This window comes from Metschnikowia bicuspidata (assembly GCF_001664035.1).
Source record: "Metschnikowia bicuspidata var. bicuspidata NRRL YB-4993 chromosome Unknown METBIscaffold_2, whole genome shotgun sequence".
Taxonomy (NCBI): domain Eukaryota; kingdom Fungi; phylum Ascomycota; class Pichiomycetes; order Serinales; family Metschnikowiaceae; genus Metschnikowia; species Metschnikowia bicuspidata.
The window spans coordinates 311,007-331,494 of NW_017387732.1; the positions used below are offsets into that span (position 1 = coordinate 311,007).

The window sequence follows — 20,488 nt, forward strand, 5'->3', positions numbered from 1 at the left end:
AGGGGCCGTGCTACAAATACTTGTGGCTCCTCTGTTGGAATTCCCAATAATCTGCAATGTGTAAATGAAAATGACCATTAAAACTTAGACCCCTTGTTCCGTCTCCTTGGCTCTCTTTGCCTCTGCGCCCGCCTCGTCGTCTGCGGCCCGCTTTTTCTCATCCTCCTGTTGAGGCTTGCCACCAGTGTTTTCCGACACCTCGTCGCTGGCAGCCACTTTGAGTGTCCGGGCGTTCTGCTTCTCGCCATTCACAACACGGAAGTATGGCTGGCATCTCCAGTAAGGCACATTCTTGTACTTGCCGCCCCATGGCTGGAGCTCGCTTTCCGTGATGACGTCGAGTTCCTGGATGTCCGGCTTTGCGTATATTTCCTCCACGATCTTTTCGACCTTCTCAACAATCGACTCCCATACCTCGAAATCGGCATGCACGCTGGTCTTGCCAATCACCGGGCGTAGCTCGGTATGCACACGCAAGAAAGCATGCAATAGCTTGAAAAAATGGGCCTTCATTGCCACACGGGAGGCCTCCCCAGGACACGACTTCACAATCTCGAAATACTCGCGAAGCATCTTGTCCACACGCGCAAACACTTTGTCGTTGTCTGCGTTTTCCGTCCAAAACACACCTGGATTGTACAAATTGCCTTCTGCAGACATCACGGCATCGCACTGTACCTCAGACATGCACCGGGCCAAGTCCGACGGGTAGAGAATATTTCCGTTGGCAAAAAAGACCTGGTCCTTCGGCAAGTTTTCGCGCAAGTAGCGCAAGACTTTCCAGTTGGCCAAGCCCGTGGCCTGGCCCTTCATCTCACGTGTCCTGCCATGGACGGTGATAAATTGTGCCCCAGCACTAAGCACCATTCTGGCATACTCAAGCGTCTTCTCCCAGTCGTCGTAGACTCTGATCTTCGCCGTCACGGGGCACTTCAAGTTCTCGTGAAGCTTGCGAATCAACTTGTACACAAGGTCCCAGTCGTCCATCAAAAACGCACCGTAGTTGCCCTTGCGGGCAATTCCCTGGGGGCATCCCAAGTTCAAGTCTACGGCATCGCACTGTGTTTCGATGTGCTGGGCGGCCTGGAGCAAATATTCGGGATCGTTTGCACAGAACTGCACAATCAACGGGCGATCTTTATCGCCGCCATCCCACGGCGACCACATTTTGCGACGGTAATTTTCGTCCGTGGCGAAAAGTTTAGCATGGAACATTGGAGTATAACAAAGCTGCGCACCATACCGTCTCAGCAATATGCGCCATGCGAGCTCCAGCTGGTCTACCATAGGCGCCACAATGGTTTTCGGTTGCCCGATGGCATTGAAGAGATCACGTCCTGTGAGCTTGGGCACGGTCATATGCGGGGCTGATTTGCCAAAGAATTTGCGGAGGAAAGTCACTTTTGGGTTTGGGATCCGAGGAATGAGATGCGCTTCTGGTATCTTTTTTCTCGCGTGTGGTTTCTTTTTCATGCGCGCGCCTGCGGTCAAAGTCCGAAACCGACGCGGCCAATGTTGTTCCACGACTTGGTAGTAGCTTTACAGCTTGACCATGCCAGAGAGTTGGCGTTGTTCAAATGCAGTCCCACAATCGGACATAAAGTGTTTGAAAGGGAAGACATTAACATCAATCATTCATGCAAGTATATTGTGTTGTTGACGTGTGTTCATGGGTACCTGTGAATTAGTATAACCAATAAATAAATGACGGGGGAACTTCCCCTCGTATACAGTTCCTGTTTAAAAGTTCAATGAAACATAAATCATAAGATGTCACTTGAGAGTACTCAAGCAAGTGAATGGGTCAGATTACAAGTCGTTGCCATTCTTTTCCAGAGGCCTGCTCCCCACTTTCGCTCACACCTTCCCATTAATCTCTTTCGCCATATGCTCGAGCGCCTCAGCAAATCGCATGGCAAGAGGCCAGAGAGGAGCGTCTGCCAAAATCCGGATACCCATCCCAAGAGCATGCGTCAGAAGCTTGCAATCCTTGATCGAATTCACTTTCAACGTTTTATCTTTCAATACGGCATCCACGTTTTTCTGGTACGTTTTACTTTGGGTAAAGTCAAAAATGCCACCTGATTGCCGGTTTAAGAACTCCGAGTAGGAAGACGGTTCGTGAGAACTAAGCGTGGTTTCGATGCTCCCAAGCGTCTTTTTACACTTGAGCCACAATACTCTGTCAAGAACGCTAAGAGACGTCCCGCTTTCAATAAGATCGAGTGTCTTCCCTAGCACCATCACGGATATGAACACTGCTGATAAGAAAAACACAGGAGTGCGCACCGAGGTCTGTTTCGCATCATTAACCACTGAGATATTGTGGATCCACAAATCCAATATATCCAAAGCCGGGTTCGCAGCCTCTTTCAATCCTTCCACATCCTTTTCGAGCTCTACAACAAAGTGACTCATTTCAGCCCAGTCCCTATGAAGAACTGTAGCCGTGAGAGGAGAGAAGTTCACGCTGAGACGAATTTTGGCAAGCAACAGCAAAGGTAAGATCAACTTAAGCTCGGCGCTGCTGTTGAAATCCATCTCGTTCTGATTGTTGACGATTGCTGAACCACCGTTTCGCACAAAGTACTCCTCCCAAGAATTTATCAAGTACTCTAGTCTCGGACGAAAGTCAACACGCCACAAATACGGGTCAAAGTTTCCGCCACAGCTTGTGTAGCTTGTCAGTATCTGCTCGTGAACGTACATAAGAAGGGCCAATGCCTTGTGAAAAGTACTTCTCTCAGTCACAACTTGTGCACCGTTCAACTGTTCCGCAAGCTCTTGCAAGTTTTGGTTGTTGCTTACTTCAACAATACTCTTGTCCTTGTACTCTGCAAACTTTGCAAACCATTCGGCAGAGTCTCCGGCTCTCCACAATTCTTCATTGTTACAATGAAGTCCACTTCGAATTTCGGATCCACTCATTGCCAATGGATTGCCAAGCAAGATGCTGCGAATGACATCCAACTGATAGAAAGTAAGAATTGTCCGGATTCTTGTCTGTGCCATGATAAAGTAGCCGAAATTGTTTTGCAAATTGCTCTGGTCGTTGGGGTTTGATATGGCCGGGGGCGGAATCAAAAACTGCTCGAGAGGCCCTTGAAAATTAGTAGACTTGATGAGACCAACCATGGACTTCATCTGTCGCGATGTTATTTCGACCATGTCTGGCTCGTTCAAAAACATTGAGATGAAGATGTGGAGGACGAGACACTGATGAGCCATGATTGGCACTTTCTTCAACTGTAATTTATTTGGCGTGACCTCATTCTCAAAAAACTTGTGAATGTGGAATTTTGACAAATTGAATAGAAGAAGCGTGTTGGAGTCATGATACGAATAGAGAGCTCCTATCGCACACATGGCCAAAATCATCGGAATATTTTCGAAGTTGTCCACCATTGGATTTTTCAAGGTCGGCAAATGAATGAACAGGAAATACTTGTTGAATTCCTCGCCGTAAAGGTTCATATAGGCGTTCAAATCTTCCTTGGGCGGGAAATGGTCTTCGTCAACGTGACTCGCATGTATTATTTTCGCCCTCAATTCATCCGAGATAAACTCCTTCGGGTCACCAATCGTAAACATGGCACGGGAAGGGCGTTTTGCCCCCACGGCAGAAGGTCTTGACTCGTTGGCAGACATGGACTTAGCTGCATCAAGGTTCACCATACTTCTCTGGCGTGCAAGGTCGTCCTGCTTGAATTTGAAGAGAGAAAACACTTCGTCGCCTTGGAACTCATCATTCACAAACGGCATACCCACAAATCCTGTATCGGTAGATGCAAGGGGAAGATTGTTGGGCAACGGGATACCTTTGAACTGCTCGAGCCAGCTGAGATCATCAATTTCATTGACGAACCCAAGTTTGCGATGGTTTTCAGTTGGAGTCTGCACTCGTGCAGGTTTTTTGGCAGGGCTGGGTTGGGCCAGCGGTTTGGTCGCCTCGTGCTCTTGCAAGTACAAAAGGTCTTGTGAAAGCTGGGTGAAGCCAGATCCGTACTGTATTTTGGAGAAATCGTTAGTTTGAAGAGGGTCGTCTGCAAGTGGGAACCCAAACTCCATAGGGGAGGTTCCCGGAATATGATGTGGGTGTTCTGGGTTTTGAAACTGGTGGTTTGCAATGATGTGGTTCAGAGCGTTTTCCCCAAGAAAGGTGTTCGCGAGCTGAGTCTCTGATGGGATAGTGTTGAGGCTCATCTTGAAGCCAGCTTTCTGCTTGCCTAGTAAAGGGTCTGTGGTCTCCAAGCCTTCAATTGCATTGTCTTGGGTCTGACCCCGGCCCGGATCATGGTAGTTGATATCACACCAGTCCATGTTGGCCCCGTGCAAGTCTGGGACATGCATGTCGGCATAGTCGAGGTCGGTCGATGTGAATTGCGGTGTGTTGAACCCCACATGCTCTGGGGTATGGATGATCTGGTTGTTCCGAATGGCAAGCGCGTCCTGGAGGTTTGTATAGGAAAGGCCCGATACCGCCGAGAAGGACGAGTGACGCGGGTTCGCCGCGGGGTTGCCTCCTTGGGAGCCGTGCGGGGCACCCGCATGCACGTGGCCCAGGGCACCAAGCCTCTTGTTTTCCAAGGACGGCTTGAACTCGAGTTGGTAGCTCGAAAAATCCCGTCTGGCCGCCTCCTTGAGCAACTTCTGCTTGTCTTTCAAATCGGGAGAGTCTCCTGTTAGCGGCGAGGGCTGCTGGGTGTAGTTCGGGGCACCCATGTTGTGGCTCTGGAGCAAATCGAGGTCCAGAAAACTGGACCCGTCGATCTGGTGTGCCCCCGAGTTTGTCGGCGTGTTGTGGTAGGAGTTCGTGTTCGGGGACGGTATAAGGCTGTTGCCCTTCAAGTGTGGCTGGGGCTGCAGCAAAGCGCCGCCAAAATCATCGCCTACAAAGCCGGCATTCTCGGCCAGCGGGTGGCCCGTGGATAGGGAGTTTGTTTGTGGCGACTCCTGCGACGGAGACGACTCGCCCAGATCCAGATACGCGGGCGCCAGGCCCGCGCCTGGAAAGGCCAGCAGGTCCGGAAGCGGCGCCTTGGCCCGGGTGTTGTTGCGGAGCACGATCACGTTTTCCTGGGCCACTTTGGCCGTTGTGGCCGCGTCCGGCTCGGACGCCCCGCCCAACGTGGCGGGCAACAGCCCACGGCGGGCCACCTGGAAGATGCTCAGATGGAGTTTTTGCTGGTGGCGGAGCACCAAGTCTCGGCGGGCAAAACAGCGGCCGCAGGCCGCACATTGGTATGGCTTCTCGTTGGTGTGCGCCCGCTCGTGCCGCTTGAGGTGCTCTAGGCGGGCAAAGCCACGGGTGCAAATGGCACACAAGTGGGGGCGGGGCTTGTTGGTGCGGATCTGGAGCGACTTTTTGGGGATCGGCTGCGTGACGCCGTTGGCCCCTGAGTCCAGAAGCCGGCGTTTTGTGTTTGGCGACAGGACCGCTGACATGAGCGCGCGTGTTTGTGGTCTGACACCAAAACCAACTAGGGATGGAGGTGAAGGCGGCTAGCAAAATACGCTCAGTTGCTGGCTTTGGAGGTGCTGGGCTCGGCGGCTAGCACTGTTTTTCTAGGCTACCAAAGGCAGGACTCTCGCTGCGGAGCTCGGAGCTTGTTGACAAAAAAAAAGGCTCGAGGAATCGAGACACGTGGATTGGAATGTGTCTGTGAAACGCCGATGATGGTCCCCCAAGGTGGATTTTGTGGAGGCGGCAAAGCAGGTAGTCCGAAGCACCGGTGAAAAAGAGACAGCGGCTCGAGCAAGAAAAAAAGCAATTCGGGCTGTTCGAGCGAGGTGTCGACGTGCGCAAGGCAATAAATAGATAGCCGTTGTTTTGAGTCCAGAAGGAAAAAAAAAACGGGGTTTGAGCTAATGTTCTTGTGCTGTGATGATGGATTGAGTTTTTCTTTGCAGGAGGTCGTGGACTGTTGGGTAGCCAGGGAGTGCGCGGGCGTCGAGTCCGGGGAAAAAGTCATAAAAAAAGGAAAGACATGTTGCCGCATGCACCCTGCAGCTGGGTCTGCGCAGTGTGTATATGCCCGGGTAGGCAAGGTACGGCACGGAAGCTCTGGGGCCCGGTGCGTGAAATCACGCACAACTCTAAAACCGGTTTGGGCGTGGCATGATGGTGTGATGGAGTGAAGGTAGGATGCGACAGGTTTTGCTGGGTTTTGCTGTGCCGTCCCACGGGTCCCTCTGGAAGCTTCTGCCAGAGTTTTGTGTGTCGTAGCCTGCAATGGAGTTTCATATCGCGGTCTGCAGATAGGGCCAGATCGCCCGTGCGCGAATCAGGCGTCCACCACGCGGTCGCTACCCGGACCTGGATTTGATGCGAAAAAAGTTGCGCTCTTAGCCAAACGCCGCAGATCATCCTCGCCCGGGGTGCTACAAAATATTGGGGGATGTGGAACGGCCGGATAGACGAAAATACCGAATCTCCGCAGACGGCAGAACTCGTCTTGCAGAGCAGCACGCGTTCCCCAGGCTCGTACGCCCACTTGGTGCAGTGCAGTCGCATTCCCTCCAGCGCCAAGGCTGCATGCAGAGCGTCGCATTCGTAAATGGTCACTCAGCGCCACGGGCACCATGCACGCGTCCCCGGATTTGTGCGCTGCGCCAGTATTGGCCGGCGCCCATACATCCTGTTTCGGCCCCTCCACACGCGCAAATGAGCTGAGTCAGCAGGAATAGCAAGGGGAAGCGACAGCGGCCCGGCTATATGCAGCACGTACTTCGGGCCTCATTTTGTGAGTTGTTTCGTGTCATCACAGGGCTGCAACTGCATACGCATTCCCAGCCGAGTCTGCTTGCGGTCACGGGATTCATCCTTCTTGGGGACCTAGCGTCACACCACGGGAAGTTTCCTGCTTGCTGCTTGCTGCTGCAGGTTAGGAGGGCCCGAACCTTTATTGGATCAGGACCTGATAATGCATGGCCAGCGACTTGTCGTCCGATATTGCCCTGGACCACCCTTTGGACGTGCACCTAGCCGTGGTGCTATGATGTCATGACTGGCCGGAGTTCGCGCGGAGTTCGGTACACAAGAAATAAGCCTTAGCCCCTCGCGCGTGAAGTATGCAGCCTGTTGGTTCTGACTAAAGGAGACTCCATTGTCCTGGAAGTCGCTTATGTGCAATGTGCACGTTTCCATAGCAGACGCTGCCCTTTGGTAGCGATTCGCCTTTTGACGACCCCGATCACATGGTCCAGGCAGCAAGCGCTTTGAGACGCACGGCAGTTGGGGTCTCAAACTTCTGGATAAGCTTCGAAAGCTAATTTCCGGCCCGACTTCCGGGGGTCCAGTCACCCAATGTTCTGGCGAAGTGCGAACTCCGAGTCTGCCTAGTTGGTTTCATATAACCTGCGAATCCGGGTCCCCCTCATGATGAAGCTTCTTTTCGAATTGCCGCCGGAGGATAGGAATCTGGGAAAGAAGGTAGTGAAACCCAGCCCATTGTTTTGGAGCGTCTGGTCCATGGTGCACGGCGGCAGCGAAATAAGCTTCGCGCCGAAGATGCAATAGCAATTGTTCTTCAGCCCAATGGGGATGGATTGTGGGCTCTGTTTATTTTTCGTATTCTGTGAATGATCGAACAACTGCGGCGCGCTTGCCGAAGCGTGTTTCTTATGGTCCGGCCCCTTCTTTCTACTCAAAACCAGGAGGTACGTCAATCTTCAGGTTTACATTCCGATTATGCTTTGAAAATGCCTTTCGGAATTTGAAGTTTGAGTTTGACATTCTTGCACCCCCACCTGCTGGCCCGGTGGCATCTGCGCTGACCTTGCTAAGCTGGAACCCCAGGGAAACACGGCCATCGTTCTTTATCGCCAGTCGATAATACACCCCGCCTTTCGCGGTCACGTGTCCTGCTCATGATCGAGTCAAGTCACCATGCAAGCAACGAGCATTCGAAGGCCACGATCATGTCCATCTTGTTCACGTCGGGAGCAACCGTGACTTTTCGTCCGTTTTTGGACGAGATTGTCACTGTGTCTTTTCTCCTGTCTCTTCAGAAATCGGGCTTCTCCACGGTGGCACTCCAGTATGGCAACGAGACAAACCCAGACACCGGCTCCAAGGTAAGCAAGGAGTATTTTAGCCAGCTTTTGGCCGACAGGCAAATCGTGCAGCACTTGGACTTTGAGCTTGTCAACGAGACTAATGACAAGTCCGTGACGGTGTTCCGCAGCCCGACTCTCACTTTGCAGGTTTTTGGCTTTTCGGACGACATCGGATCGTACATCCGGTCGGCGGATCTTGTGGTTTCACATGCCGGCACCGGGTCTATTCTCGATACGCTCCGGCTCAAAAAGCCTTTGATTGTCGTAACAAACGAATCCTTGATGGACAACCACCAGGCCGAAATCGCCGCTCGCTTCGAGAAGGAAAAGTACTTGGCCAAAGTCAGTGTGCTGGAATTGGCCCAGGGCATGCTCCGAGACAAAATCGGGCGGTGGAAAAACGGCGACTTGCACTTCGAGTTACTTCCGGAGCCACCGGCGGGTGTCTTGGGCCACGTGATTTCCGAGGAGCTTTGCGGGCTGTAGAGAACGGAAAACGTACAGTCTCAAGAGGGCGGTCTTTGAATTGATTGGTTTTTCCCGGCACTCTCGGGATGCACGTCTATGTAGGATACCCGATCCGCTATGAACTTAGGCTTGAATGGCAATGTCTGAATAACTCCAGTAGGCATCGTTTTGTCTTGATTCTCCGTCATATGTGCCCGTAATTAAAGATATTGCTACGCATTCAGAATCCGGTGACTATGTGGGCTCGCTCCTATGGCAAGCAACATGTTGGCGGACAAAAGGACGCCTGGCCATTGCCACAGCAGTCAAGCATCCCCCAGCTACATTACCTATTTACTTCTTCTATGCATTTGGTTTTGTAATAATTAAGTTGTGCTGACATAGTCAGCGAATATTGCACTGCCTGTCCTTGTCGGAACCTGCGTAGTGCACTACACGAAATTCTAGCCGCACCGCTCGCACGTCACCGTTCAGCTTTTCAGATCCGAGCCAGAACTTAGGAGGTTGCATGTCTTTCCAGCCACACATGTATCCATACAGAACAATCCCCAGTCAGCACACGCGCCGGCGGAGAAGGCCGAGGCTCTTCACAAAGGACATCGAAACGCTATTGTACAGTATGGGTGATGGCCCTGTCTCTCTAGATTCCACCGTTAACTGCTTGGAGGATTGTCTCGTGGAGTTTCTCACGGACATTTCCCACGAGTCCCTCCAGTTTGCGCGGCTGCACGGCCGTCTGAGAATAAAGGTGGATGATGTCCCCTTTGCCTTGAGGAATGACCCTCTGAAGCTAGGCAGGATGAACTATATCAGGGAACAGCTTGCGAAGATCGAAAAGGCCAAGAAACTTTACGACACAAACAATGTCAACGAGAGAGAATACTTTGCAGACGAGGACGACGAAGACGATGACAATGACGGTTCCCGCCCCCTGAAAAAGGCAAAAAAGAAAGAGCGTGGCCGCAAAAAGAAAACAGATCACACTGCAAATGAAAGCGATTGATCATGAAATGTTTAGGACACAACGCGTCCTCGTAATTCATTCTTGTACTCACTAATTGTCTGCTCCTTCGACGTTCTGCACCGCCGTTCCCCGCACGTACTTCTCTGTCTTGATCTGTTCCGAAATGTCTCGGAGTAGTCTGCGTGTACTCATGATGCCGCGAATGGCCAAGACCAGGCCGAAAATGGCCAAGTCCACGTACTTGGCCGTGTTCCCAACGAGATTTCCGTACAAAGTTTCATACACCGAATGCGCTAAGACGAGTACGGATCCCAAAAGAAGCGGTATGAGGCCAACTTGGTTCATCCAAAGTCTAAGTGACTGAATCTCAGGCATGCCCGACGCAAGGGATGTGAACATGGGTATAACCGTGACAAGGGCCATGACAGAGTGCATTACAAAACCAGCCCGCGTAAACTGAAAAAAAATCTGGTCTTCATCCACCGAAATTAGACTAGTGCCGAATATCTTGCTTTCGACCAGATTCACGTAGTAGAAATGCATTTCCGCAAACAACCAGACTTGTAGAAGCTTCTGCGCCATAAACAATCCAGCCCTGAGTAGAAGCCCGCGTACGTTGGCGGCGGGTTCGGCCAAGCGTCGCCTCTGATTGGCAGCAAAGTCACGAAGGACCGATCCCTCGGTGTCTGAATCAAACATCAAAAGACAAACCAATTGGGTCAATAGACCGACGCAGAGGGAGTTCACGTCAGCAAAAGACCAATCAGTCGTTTCGGAATATTTCAAATTGATACCCAAAGCAGCCGCGTTGAACTCCGTGAAGGTAAGCCACGCCCTGAATATTGGTCTTCCGATTATCAAGGCGAGAAGCAGGATCACGATAAAGAGAAGCGCACCAAATATAGAGACCATACCGACCAATGCGAGGGATCTCGTCCGGAAGTTAGGAGGGCTGTACACGACAGTATATGTATCCTCGCATACGACTTCCTCGTCCCACCAGTCTGTGTCATCTTCGAGGTCTTCTTCGCGGATCGGAGTGAGGAGCTGGTCAGATTTGGTCACGGGAACAAATAACTCTCGCAAGAACTTGCGTGAGTTATCATCGCTGCTTGGTACACGAAGATATGAGCCGTCAGGCACAAAGCAGGCAGTCACCGACGAGTCGTTTTTGAAAAGGTTCATTGCTTCGGAGTAGCTCACGGGCTTGGTATAATCAGGCTCGCCGACTTTAAAGAAACCACTGATGAAGTTTTTGTACAAGATATGGCCTCTTTCCTGAGGGACGAGCGTACCAAGTAAGAAGTGCGACAAGCGGAGCCTGTGACACAACACAGCGAACGCTCTTTTCCAAAAGATGCGGCAATATTTTGTGATCACCGGCTCCGCCTTAAAGATGGACATTCCGGTGATGAGTGCGAACTGCCATGTAAAAATAGAAAACTGTTTTATGGGAAGCAAGGCGCCATTTGAGGCAGGCGCATTGACCAAGAACCGGAGCCCCCACGTCACGACTCCGATTCCAAACACGACAAAAGCGCTGTAAACCTTCGCGCTAAGAAGAATGCGCAGCATCTGGAGGAAAAACGGTTTCACCACCGCATCATGAATGAGCCTGGCGTTGGGGTCCTCGGGGCTTTTGATGAAATAGAGCACGCCGGAGCGCAAGATGTGGTTTCTCGTCATGCTGACAAACAAAGCGATGCAGAACATGTACGCGGTCCCCCACATCCAATACAAAAATGTCCGCATGATGAAGTTCAGTGTCCATGAGTAAGCTGACGTCAAGAAGATGTGATAAACAGGCCCCGCCTCGGTGGCCTGGACAATGTCGGACACGAGTAGGGGCGCAAGACAGAAGTCGATGAGCCAGCCACAGTATGCGGGGAAGAAGACGATCTCGATGGCGAAAATGACAAACACTTTAGAAGTGGCGGTCATCTGGAACAACACCTTGTACAACCTGCGGGCGTTGCCCGTGATGGGAGTGCCGCCGGAAGTCAATGCGGCCATGAGCTGGCAGATGGCAAAACACACCACCGCATAGCCAATGGCAAGGAACGCGAAGCGCCCCGTGTGGTCCGGGGGAGTGGCCCTGTCGAGCGCAAAGACCTGGCCCAAAAGCGTCCGGGCGGGTTCCACGAACAGCTGGCGGACAACGCCGCCCACCAGGCCAAGCACGCCGCCCTTGACGAGGGGCAGGTCCGCCACCGCCACATAGGCCCGGTGAGCCCTGGACGTGGGTACGTGGCGGAGCACAGGCGCAATGAAGCCGCCGTGGAGCCCCACGAGCGCGTACAGCACGACGAGGGCCACGAAGCTGCCCATCATGTGCGGGAGGAAGTACAACGTGAACAAAAGCACGAGCACGGCCAAGTTGACCACGAAAGTCAACTGGATCGGCGTGGCGATCTGCAAGCGGAGCCCCAAGACCTCGAAGATGTTGCCGTTGTTGTTGGCGGCCTCCGCCACGGCCATCTCGTCCTCGGCGAGGTTGCGCCGGCGCTCGAGCTCCTCCGCGGTTTCCTCGTCAGAGTCGTCGAGCTCGAGCGCCGCCGGAGCCGGCCGGGCGCCTCCAATGTCGCCGGGCAGGCCCTCACTAGGAGGCACGTGCGCAATGTCGTCGGGCGTGGCGGCCGTGTCGCCGTCACTCTCGACCCCCGGCAGGCCAAGAGCCGGGCCGGACCCGGTCGCCAGCGCGGGGCGGCGGCGCACCAACTCGTCGAGCTGCCCGTTCGCCAACGCGTCGTGTAGCGGGCTGTCGGCAAGCGGCTCGAGCGCGTCCTGCTGGAGATACTCCAAGGCACGCGCGGCCATGAGCTCGCGGGAGGGGCCGTTGCCGGCCTCGGGCGGCAGGGCGTCCGCGCCGTCCGCGGCAAGCAGGCCGAGCAAGTCCGCCAACTTGGTCTTGGGCTCGCGGCCCACGTGCCGCAAGAGCAGCTTCGTGTAGCCCTCCTCACGCACGACCCACTCGTGCTCGACAAACACGACAAAGAGCACAAACACGCACAACACAACCTGGAGCGCGCCGCCCACGTACGTGTGGGAGAAGAACGTCTGCGCCCGTTCCCAGAGCAGGGCGTGCGGGCTCGTGAACGCCTGCCCGTAGGCCACCACGTGGAGCAACGAGAGGCCGGCCGCCGGCATGCGCCCGTCCGCCGCGTACGTGCAGAGCCGCCCGACAAGCTTCCAGTACACGGGCACCTGGCACACGCACGCCACGTAGAGCGCCGCGGAGATGTACTTGACCACGGCCTCCTTGGCCAGCAGCACGAGCCGCGTGCCGATCTCGCGCATGGGCATGCGCCGCGGCATGGCGGGGTCGTAGAGCGTCACAAAGCGGTACGGCGTGGCGCAGATGTCGCATTTCTTGGTGCTGCCGCTGGCGTGCTCGAGCCACTCCAAAAGGCAGTCCTGGTGGATGTACTTGATCAGCCCGCGGCACTTGCACGGATGCATCAACGGCTGGGCGGGCGTGGCCTCGCCGCGGCAGATGCGGCACGTGGCGTCGGCGTCGGCCATGGGCTCGAAAACTGCAAAAAAAACGGCCGTTTCAAAGGCGTATTGGCCGAGAAACGGGGGTACGGATTAGCCGCCGGGGTGGGGTTTCAGGCGCCGGGAAAAGCGGCAGGTTGCGCACAAAAACAGGCCGCACGGGGATAGGGAGTATCCGGGAGTATGCGCTGCAGACTGCTGGCGCTGGATGGGGGAAAAGTGGGGTTTTTGCCCAGAATGCCGGGGGATGAAAGTAGTATGCTTAGTGGTACGGGGTTTGGTGTGCTTGATTCGTGAGTTCGCGGGCCTGGTGTACGGATGTCAGGCTTGCGGAATACAGTGGTTTGGGCCCGGGTCCTCTGGATGTCGGAGCAGCAGTGTTTTCGGTTTGCTTTTGTTTGTTTTTGTTTGTTTTCGTTTTGTTTGATTTTGGTTTGATTTTGGTTTGATTCTGTTATTATTTTGTTTTAATTTTGTTTTGATTTTGTTTTTTCGTTTTCATTCTGTTTCTTGTTTGGCTGTTTTTGATTGGGCTCTTCGGTCCGGGCTGGTGATCTGGGCTTCGGAGTATGTGCGGTTATCGGTTTTTGGTGTCGAGTAATCTGGCGTAATCTTGGACGGTCCCAAGACTGGTGAGAATATGGTGAATGTGGAGGGGCGGCTGGACCTGGACTGCCCGGTGAATCTGGTGCCGGACAAATAGAACGCTTGCCTCCATTAACCTGTAGTTCTGAAGGGGGTATTTTTTCTGTTTGTTTTTTGTTGTATAAAGTGTTCGGTCTATGGTGATTGTCCCAGAACAGGTTTGGGGCTCTGGGAAGTTCCAATTCAATGTCGCGGGGAGAAATTGCAATGTAAATTATATGATGCATATGTTGCAATGTCGGTATGGGGTATCTATTTGGAATGTAGTATCAACAATGCAATGTCAATATTACAATTCCTATAGTGCAATGTCGATATTACAATTCGTATAGTGCAATGTGCGATACTGCAATGTATCGATATTGCAATTCCTCTAGTGCAATGCATCGATATTGCGATATAATACAGTCTATCATTCTTTTGACGTGTCAATATCGCAATGTGTCTACAATGTGGAGTATCAATATTGGTATGGTATGTATCTATATTGATATGTATTCATATTTTAATGTATCAATACTGCAATGTATCAATACTGCAATGTATCAATAATGCAATGCATCAATAATGCAATGCATCAATAATGCAATGCATCTATAATACAGAGTTTCTATATTCCAATGTATCTATATTGCGCAGTGTATATACTGCTATGTATCTATTATGTATCTATATTTCAATGTATCAACAACGAAATGTGTCCCTATTTCAATGTGCGATATTGCAATATCTATAGTGCAATGTGTGATATGGCATTGTGTGATATTGCAATGTATCTATATTGTAGAGTCATTCTGCAGCGTATCTATATTTCAATATAGCTATGATACAGAATATCTTCCTTTCAATGTGTCGATAGAGCAATGTGATCATTTCGCAGCCAATCTAGATTTCAATACATTTATAATGCATATTTTATATTTCAATCTATAATGCAGAGCATCATCATTTCAATGCGTCGATATTGCAGTGGGCCTGTTGCGCAAGGTATCTATGATCTCAATGTATCTACAATACGATGCATCGATAGTGAAATGCATCAATTGTGTACTTTTATTTTGCTATCTGACTATACTGCAATCCGTAGTTGCTCCTTTATAATTTGATGAAAATACTGGAACTTTCTTCAGAACATTCATGCTGTGGAGTCTGGGCTTGCCAACCTTGTCAATAGCACTTCAGTGTGCATTGTCGTTAAGGTTCTCAAGTGAAATATCCCTACATGAATACCACGCTCAAATAGTTCAATTAAAAGTTTACCCGAGGAAATCAAGGCAGCCGTAATTGGGGTTAAATGAATAACCGTTGGCGTTTGGAATCTATCGTCCTTTTATGTTCGATGTTCGGCAGGTCACTCTGGATCTTCTTCTTGGGGAAGTTGGGCTGAACCGTAATGATTCTCCTTCTTCAAAGTTGAGGATGAGATGGTTCGAACTATGAATACCCAGCTAAAATTGACGAATATGAACCACGTATGTTTTGCTTCGCAGCACTTGTCTTTACCGCAATAGTTTCCAATAAATACTTAGTCATCATAGTTCTTCGCTTCGTATTAGAACAAACTGGTTCCGGGAAGAGAGAGCCGACCCATGAGTATCTCATATCAATCGCCATTTACAGGGGTCTCACAATTTAGCAGAAGAACCTGCGACCTGTCGTCCAATCTATACAAGTATGAAATACTTCGTGTTATTGAAGCTAATTCTAGGCTTGCTGAGTTTCTCTTGCCTAAGTAGGCCTCTGGCTTAAAAGTAGTGGGCTTAGGGATATACTTGGAATCAGTTCTCTTGCATGGGCTCTCCAAATCTAGCAATTTTAAAATGTGTATATTAATGCCACGTATTATATAAATAATGAGTAAGTATCAAGCCGGAAGAACTGCAAGTCAGGAACTACACTTTCACCTTTTCCACAAAAGTTATGCAGTTGATATTATGAGCTTGGATGGTGTTTGAAACATTTCGGAGATCCAATTCTAATCGAGCTCATTATATGTAAGTTGGAACTACAGTCGTGCTCTTCCACCAGTTTATTTCTTGGTCAGGCTCGAAATCTCACGGTGCATTGAACTTTGTTTCAAATTCTGGGGAAATAATCCCATGCTCTGCGTTATCGACGAAGCTCGATAATGCAATATAAATTGGAAGTGATTGTAATCAAGAAATCCATTCCAGAGAAACAGCACTTATGGCTGGCTCATGAAATTTTCTAATTAGCTCACATAATAATGCTGCATCAAAGAAATGCCAGGAAAGATTTGCAACTCAATGAAATATGGGTGCGGGTTCCAGAGGTTTGTAGACAAGTTTTGAGATACTATGGGTAATCAAATTAAATGTAAGCTACTGATGACTACACATTAACTCCTTGTGCCTGAAAATTTTGTTCGCATAAAAATTTTATTGATGTACTGACGTATAATGCTTGGAGTCTCACTCTGTATACTAATAAATTTGTGGGGTCAAAACAAGTTATCGAACACCTTGGTTTTGGAGGACCAGAGAGCTAAAAATGTTCAAGTTCTTCAGTAAACGATGAAAGGCTGAGCTTTTCTCTCGAATGTCAGCGAATGAAAGTACTCACCTCCAATTCTAAGTGCAGCCGAGTTCAGAAGAACATATAAAGCTGTACGACATCTTAAAAACGCTGAGCAATCGTGACTTTACAGGATCACCCGGCGACGAACCTGACATTTTTTGGCCTTTCGTAGTAATTTCTAAAGACTCTATGTATCTCAGGGGACGAAACTAGTCGCCACCTAGGTATTGCTGCTCAGTTGGATGTGAGCGCGTTGTTTAATCCTGTTCCTCTTGCTGTTCCTTAGCACCTTGTGGGTTGGCCTCTGGTTGAGAGTCTGGAATTGGCGTTTCGTGCTCAATTTGCACGTGCTCTGGAAGGGATTCTGCCTCAGGCTCCGCTCTTGCAATGGGATCTTCATGCGCAACGGATTGAGGTTTAATAGGGGCATCGCCTTCTTCAGCGATGGGCGCAGCCTCAGAAGGTACTTGTTGAGCAATGGATTCCACCTCTGCTTCTTCTTGTTGAGCAATAGATTCTGCCTCTGTTGGTTCTTGTTCTGCAGCGGATTCAGCATTATCGAGCGCAGCTGGTTCGTCCACGGTTTCAGCGATGTTTGCTTGAGGAGCAGCATCTCCATCTTTTCCTGTTGTAGCCTCATCGAAGAGCTCGCCTTGCGGAGCTTCTTCCTGTGCAGCACTACGTTTGAATGGCCACTCGCCAAGATGAGTTTCGGGTGCGGGAGGCTCTTCGTGAACGCTGTTGCTTGGAGGCTGCATTTTTGGCTCCAAGTCAACAACTAAGGGAGTTTCCTTAGCTTCGTTGATCACACTAGCAGAAGTAGTTGGTGTTACATCCTTACTGGTAGAGCTCAAGAGGAATCTCTCATAATCTTTCTCGGAGCGGAAGTGCGTGTTGCAGTCATAGTCCCAAGTACCAACAAGCTTCGACGAAAGGCATTTCAGTTTAGTCCAAACCGTTCCCGAAGTCAATGGAGAAAAGGTGTGATAAGCGACTGCCGTGACAGTCAAGAACAAAACTAAGAAAGTATAAGCGTACTTTCTGTATCTTTGGGACAGTGTTACCAAGAGGTCAAAGAAGTGACCAAGACCCAAAATTGCGAAATAATGAGCAGGCAAGTAGTGGTGCAAGAAGAGTTGTCTTCCCATGACAAAGAAAGGGAAATAATGAATGGCCCAACCAACAAAATATGTGAACATCTGGTAGTTGTAGTTAAACGCAGCTTTTTGGAAGTTCAAGTTTGAGCCACTCTGCCATTTGAGAAGTGTAATGGAGACGTGAACAAGGAAACCAAACAAACACGCAGAAGCAGTCCACCAGACAACAGGATTACCAATGAAGTAGACTTGAGTATGGTCTCTTGCCCAGTAGTTGATGCCACGCAACAAAAGCGGCCATTCGTATGGACTAGATTGATAGTCGTGGTACGAAGTCAAAGCGTTGTTGACCTTCCACATGACTTTGTGTGCTTCAATGAACTTTTGCAAAAACGTCAATTTAGCGTAAAAGGCCCTGTCTCTGCCAACGAATTTTTCGTTGTTGTTCGACTCAATGTACCAATGGGTCAAAGGTCTCGCGCCTTGCCCAGCACTGGTGACCTCCTGTTGACGGAAACCCCATTCCTCGGGCAACTTGACATCGCTGGAAAACAAATAGTGGCCAGACATAGCATGTTTCAAGCGGAATACAGAGTCTATGGCCCTCAAGTTCTCCTTGGCGTTCTCAGTGGATTTATGTTGCACAATTTCAACAATCCAGTCATCGTTGGGGTCACCGGCAAAGCCTTTGTAGCCATAGCACGAAGCCTCCTTCTGCCAGTCGCGGTCAGACACCGGGGGCTTCTCGTCGTGCGAGTGCAATCTCAACCCAGTTCTAACGTGCTGCAACCTTATCTTGTCGCCGTTCTTGATGGGCACGAACTCGTCAGGGATAGACATGTTGTAAGGTTCAATCAACCAGTCGTTGTTTGGATCAAGATGTGGGTACAAGGTGATTTGCTGCTGCTTAGAGCCTGCGGGATAATAATGTTCGTGCGAGTGCAAGTAACCACCTTTGGTGTTGATGTGGCGGATGGTGACCACGGAGCCGTATCCAACGGGTCCTGTAGTGGACTCTGGCACTGTAGAGCCAGACAATCCTTTACGGAACGCGCTGGACATAAATGCAGAGCCCTCGGCGTCCCGGGACAAAATCGAGAAGTGAACGCTGAAGAACGCTAAATACAAGACAAGCGGTACACCGAGCAAAAACGAAGCCCGGGTAATGGCATTACGAACAATCAGGCTGGTCTTAACCAGCAAATCGCCGATGAGGAACCACATTTGTATCACGCATAAGACGCCGACCCAGGCAACGGTGAACAAGCCAACCCATTTGGACAGCAAGGCCAAGCCGAGAGAGACCAGACAGGAAAGAAGGGCGCGATACCAGCCCCAGGAGAACGGACGCTGAACCTCAAATTTCTTGAATGCGTAGACGGCAGATGCGACGAAGAAGACCAACGGCGCGTCGAGCAAGATGTACTTGGAGATCGTGACGAACGAGTTTTCCACAAGAAGACAAGCGGCAGTCACAAACGCCACAGCAGGGCGCACACCCAGCGACCGCAACGTCAAGTAACAGAGGAACACAGTAAGCAAGCCGAGCACGGCCGCAAACAGGCGCATCAACACGTAGGGCACGTTCTCCGGGTACACGTCGCCAATGGTTGTGAAGTCAAAGTCACCCTTGAACCCACCCAAGTACAGCACGGCTGCAAAGAGCATCTTGGCCAATGGCGGGTGCACGTCCATGAAAAAGTTGCCGAGCACGTAGAACTTGGAGAATTTGCCAAAGTGCACCTCGTCAAAGACAACAGACCTGGGCACGGAAATGTTGCTCAAGCGCACCCAGATTCCAGCAACAAACAACACAGCCAAGAACGGCCACTCGGCCGCGGTCACGGTGCGTGAAGCGGTCACAGAGGGTGGGACCTCGGTCACAAGATATGGTCTCGCGACACCCTGCTCAAAACGGGGCTCTGCCACGGGATCAACGTCCCACAATGAAGGCTTCTGTGGGGGCGTGGGCTGAGGAGCCTTCAGCGTTGATTTTTTCGCCATTTTAGGGGTGGGAAAACAGGAGTGTTGCGGCTGGGTCAGGGGTTTGGAAAGAATAGCGTTGTTTTTTTAAGCTTGGTGGTAATGTCGCGGCCAGTCGCGCGGCCTGAGGACACGTCAGCCACACGCGCCGAGGGGGTGTCACGTGAGGGCCTTCAGGGTGTAGTTGTCACGTGTCATGAATACAAACAGGAGATTTTCCTGTGTTTTCTAGTCATCAGATGAACCAGGCTTTCTTTGAATACCATGGCGCTTCGACCTGTATGTGAAATGGAAATAGGAAGAAAAACATGGATTGGGGGCTGAGTGTGTAACCTGTTCGATCACAGACACAAATAAGCGCTGAGTCGCCAGCTAAGCCATTGGCCCAGCTGTAAGAGAACTAAATTACCCAACTTCCTATCATATAGCCGGGAAATGAGTGTATTTTAGAGACATTAGAAAAGAAAGCGTTAGGCGGCTAAGATTTAAGTTGTTGCGAAATTAATTGCAAATGCTACCGGGGGAGTTTGCATCCGTACACCCGAATTATTAGCCTCGATCCCGGGTATCCTAACTCGTGTTTTGGTGCTGGAGTTTCAAACGCTAGTCAGACATTTGAAGAGGATTCACGGGCTGGAGTGTCTGGAAGCATAGGTAATTCTAGGACCATGCTTTATTTGCTGTTTTTTTTTTGTTTTGTTTATCTCTTGAGGACTCTGGCCTTCGAGAGTTCCACAAGCTGTGCATACTAATATACGGTAATTTGCAACCATTACTTGCGAACGGGTTGCTCTGTCATACGATAGGTGGAGGGCTCAGAGCTTGAGTGTAAGTAAAAGTCTTGAATTTTGTGCTTTCAATGCTTACTAGTTCCGGGATTTTCTTTTTTTTTTTGCCCATTTTGGATAACAACGTCCGTGTGATAATTAAGCATGATGAGAGAAAATTTGAGAATTTATGCTTGTTCTCAAATGCTGCTCTCATCGACAGTAATCTAGATAGGTCCAGGCACTTTGCATCACTGCATCTCTTATTTTAGTTCTTTCTTTGTAACAAATACTCGTACCTTGTAGTGGAATCCGATATTTCCAAAAGGCTTGACGGCTTGCACGTCTGATTTGTTCTCAAATTCAGGTATAGTTACACCCCTAAATTCACCCCCCAATTAAGGAACAATGAGCCTCAGAGCCAGTCCTCGTTTTTCTGTCCCTTTTTATCTCCTTCATGTGCTCTTTTTTGA

General features: G+C 50.4%; 8 protein-coding genes across 8 annotated transcripts; 2 read left to right on the forward strand and 6 right to left on the reverse strand.

Annotated features, from left to right (window-relative positions):
• Positions 1-84: 84 nt before the first annotated feature.
• METBIDRAFT_77439 (tRNA dihydrouridine synthase) lies at positions 85-1,359 on the reverse strand (the record flags this gene model as incomplete). The annotated part of the gene is made up of 1 exon (XM_018858702.1): positions 85-1,359. One exon carries the CDS (start codon positions 1,357-1,359, stop codon positions 85-87), a length of 1,275 nt encoding a protein of 424 aa, XP_018712388.1.
• Positions 1,360-2,424: 1,065 nt separating this feature from the next.
• METBIDRAFT_40083 (uncharacterized protein) lies at positions 2,425-5,445 on the reverse strand (the record flags this gene model as incomplete). The annotated part of the gene is made up of 3 exons (XM_018857227.1): positions 2,425-4,226; positions 4,281-4,573; positions 4,649-5,445. Coding segments are annotated over 3 exons (2,892 nt in total), but the record flags the coding sequence as incomplete, so codon positions are not given.
• A 261-nt stretch (positions 5,446-5,706) lies between these two features.
• Positions 5,707-6,712, reverse strand: METBIDRAFT_139468 (uncharacterized protein). Its single transcript, XM_018854459.1, has one exon. It carries the CDS (start codon positions 6,512-6,514, stop codon positions 5,969-5,971), a length of 546 nt encoding a protein of 181 aa, XP_018712390.1. The 5' UTR covers positions 6,515-6,712; the 3' UTR covers positions 5,707-5,968.
• A 1,208-nt stretch (positions 6,713-7,920) lies between these two features.
• METBIDRAFT_39112 (N-acetylglucosaminyldiphosphodolichol N-acetylglucosaminyltransferase catalytic subunit) lies at positions 7,921-8,544 on the forward strand (the record flags this gene model as incomplete). The annotated part of the gene is made up of 1 exon (XM_018857091.1): positions 7,921-8,544. One exon carries the CDS (start codon positions 7,921-7,923, stop codon positions 8,542-8,544), a length of 624 nt encoding a protein of 207 aa, XP_018712391.1.
• A 529-nt stretch (positions 8,545-9,073) lies between these two features.
• On the forward strand, positions 9,074-9,484 carry TAF19 (Taf19p; the record flags this gene model as incomplete). Its single annotated transcript, XM_018855365.1, has 1 exon — positions 9,074-9,484. A coding segment is annotated over one exon (411 nt), but the record flags the coding sequence as incomplete, so codon positions are not given.
• Positions 9,485-9,580: 96 nt separating this feature from the next.
• METBIDRAFT_39056 (E3 ubiquitin-protein ligase) lies at positions 9,581-13,012 on the reverse strand (the record flags this gene model as incomplete). Its single annotated transcript, XM_018857087.1, has 2 exons — positions 9,581-11,602; positions 11,702-13,012. The coding sequence occupies 2 exons, from the start codon at positions 13,010-13,012 to the stop codon at positions 9,581-9,583; spliced, it is 3,333 nt and encodes a 1,110-aa protein (XP_018712393.1).
• Positions 13,013-13,406: 394 nt separating this feature from the next.
• On the reverse strand, positions 13,407-14,027 carry METBIDRAFT_30896 (uncharacterized protein). The gene has a single exon (XM_018855733.1). The coding sequence runs from the start codon at positions 13,855-13,857 to the stop codon at positions 13,453-13,455; it is 405 nt and encodes a 134-aa protein (XP_018712394.1). The 5' UTR covers positions 13,858-14,027; the 3' UTR covers positions 13,407-13,452.
• A 1,986-nt stretch (positions 14,028-16,013) lies between these two features.
• Positions 16,014-19,715, reverse strand: PMT1 (dolichyl-phosphate-mannose-protein mannosyltransferase). Its single transcript, XM_018855734.1, has one exon. It carries the CDS (start codon positions 19,267-19,269, stop codon positions 16,426-16,428), a length of 2,844 nt encoding a protein of 947 aa, XP_018712395.1. The 5' UTR covers positions 19,270-19,715; the 3' UTR covers positions 16,014-16,425.
• Positions 19,716-20,488: the final 773 nt, after the last annotated feature.

Coding starts and splice junctions, on each gene's coding strand:
- METBIDRAFT_139468 (XM_018854459.1), bottom strand. CDS start 6,514: ATGCGACTGCACTGCACCAAGTGGGCGTACGAGCCTGGGGAACGCGTG.
- METBIDRAFT_30896 (XM_018855733.1), bottom strand. CDS start 13,857: ATGCATCATATAATTTACATTGCAATTTCTCCCCGCGACATTGAATTG.
- PMT1 (XM_018855734.1), bottom strand. CDS start 19,269: ATGGCGAAAAAATCAACGCTGAAGGCTCCTCAGCCCACGCCCCCACAG.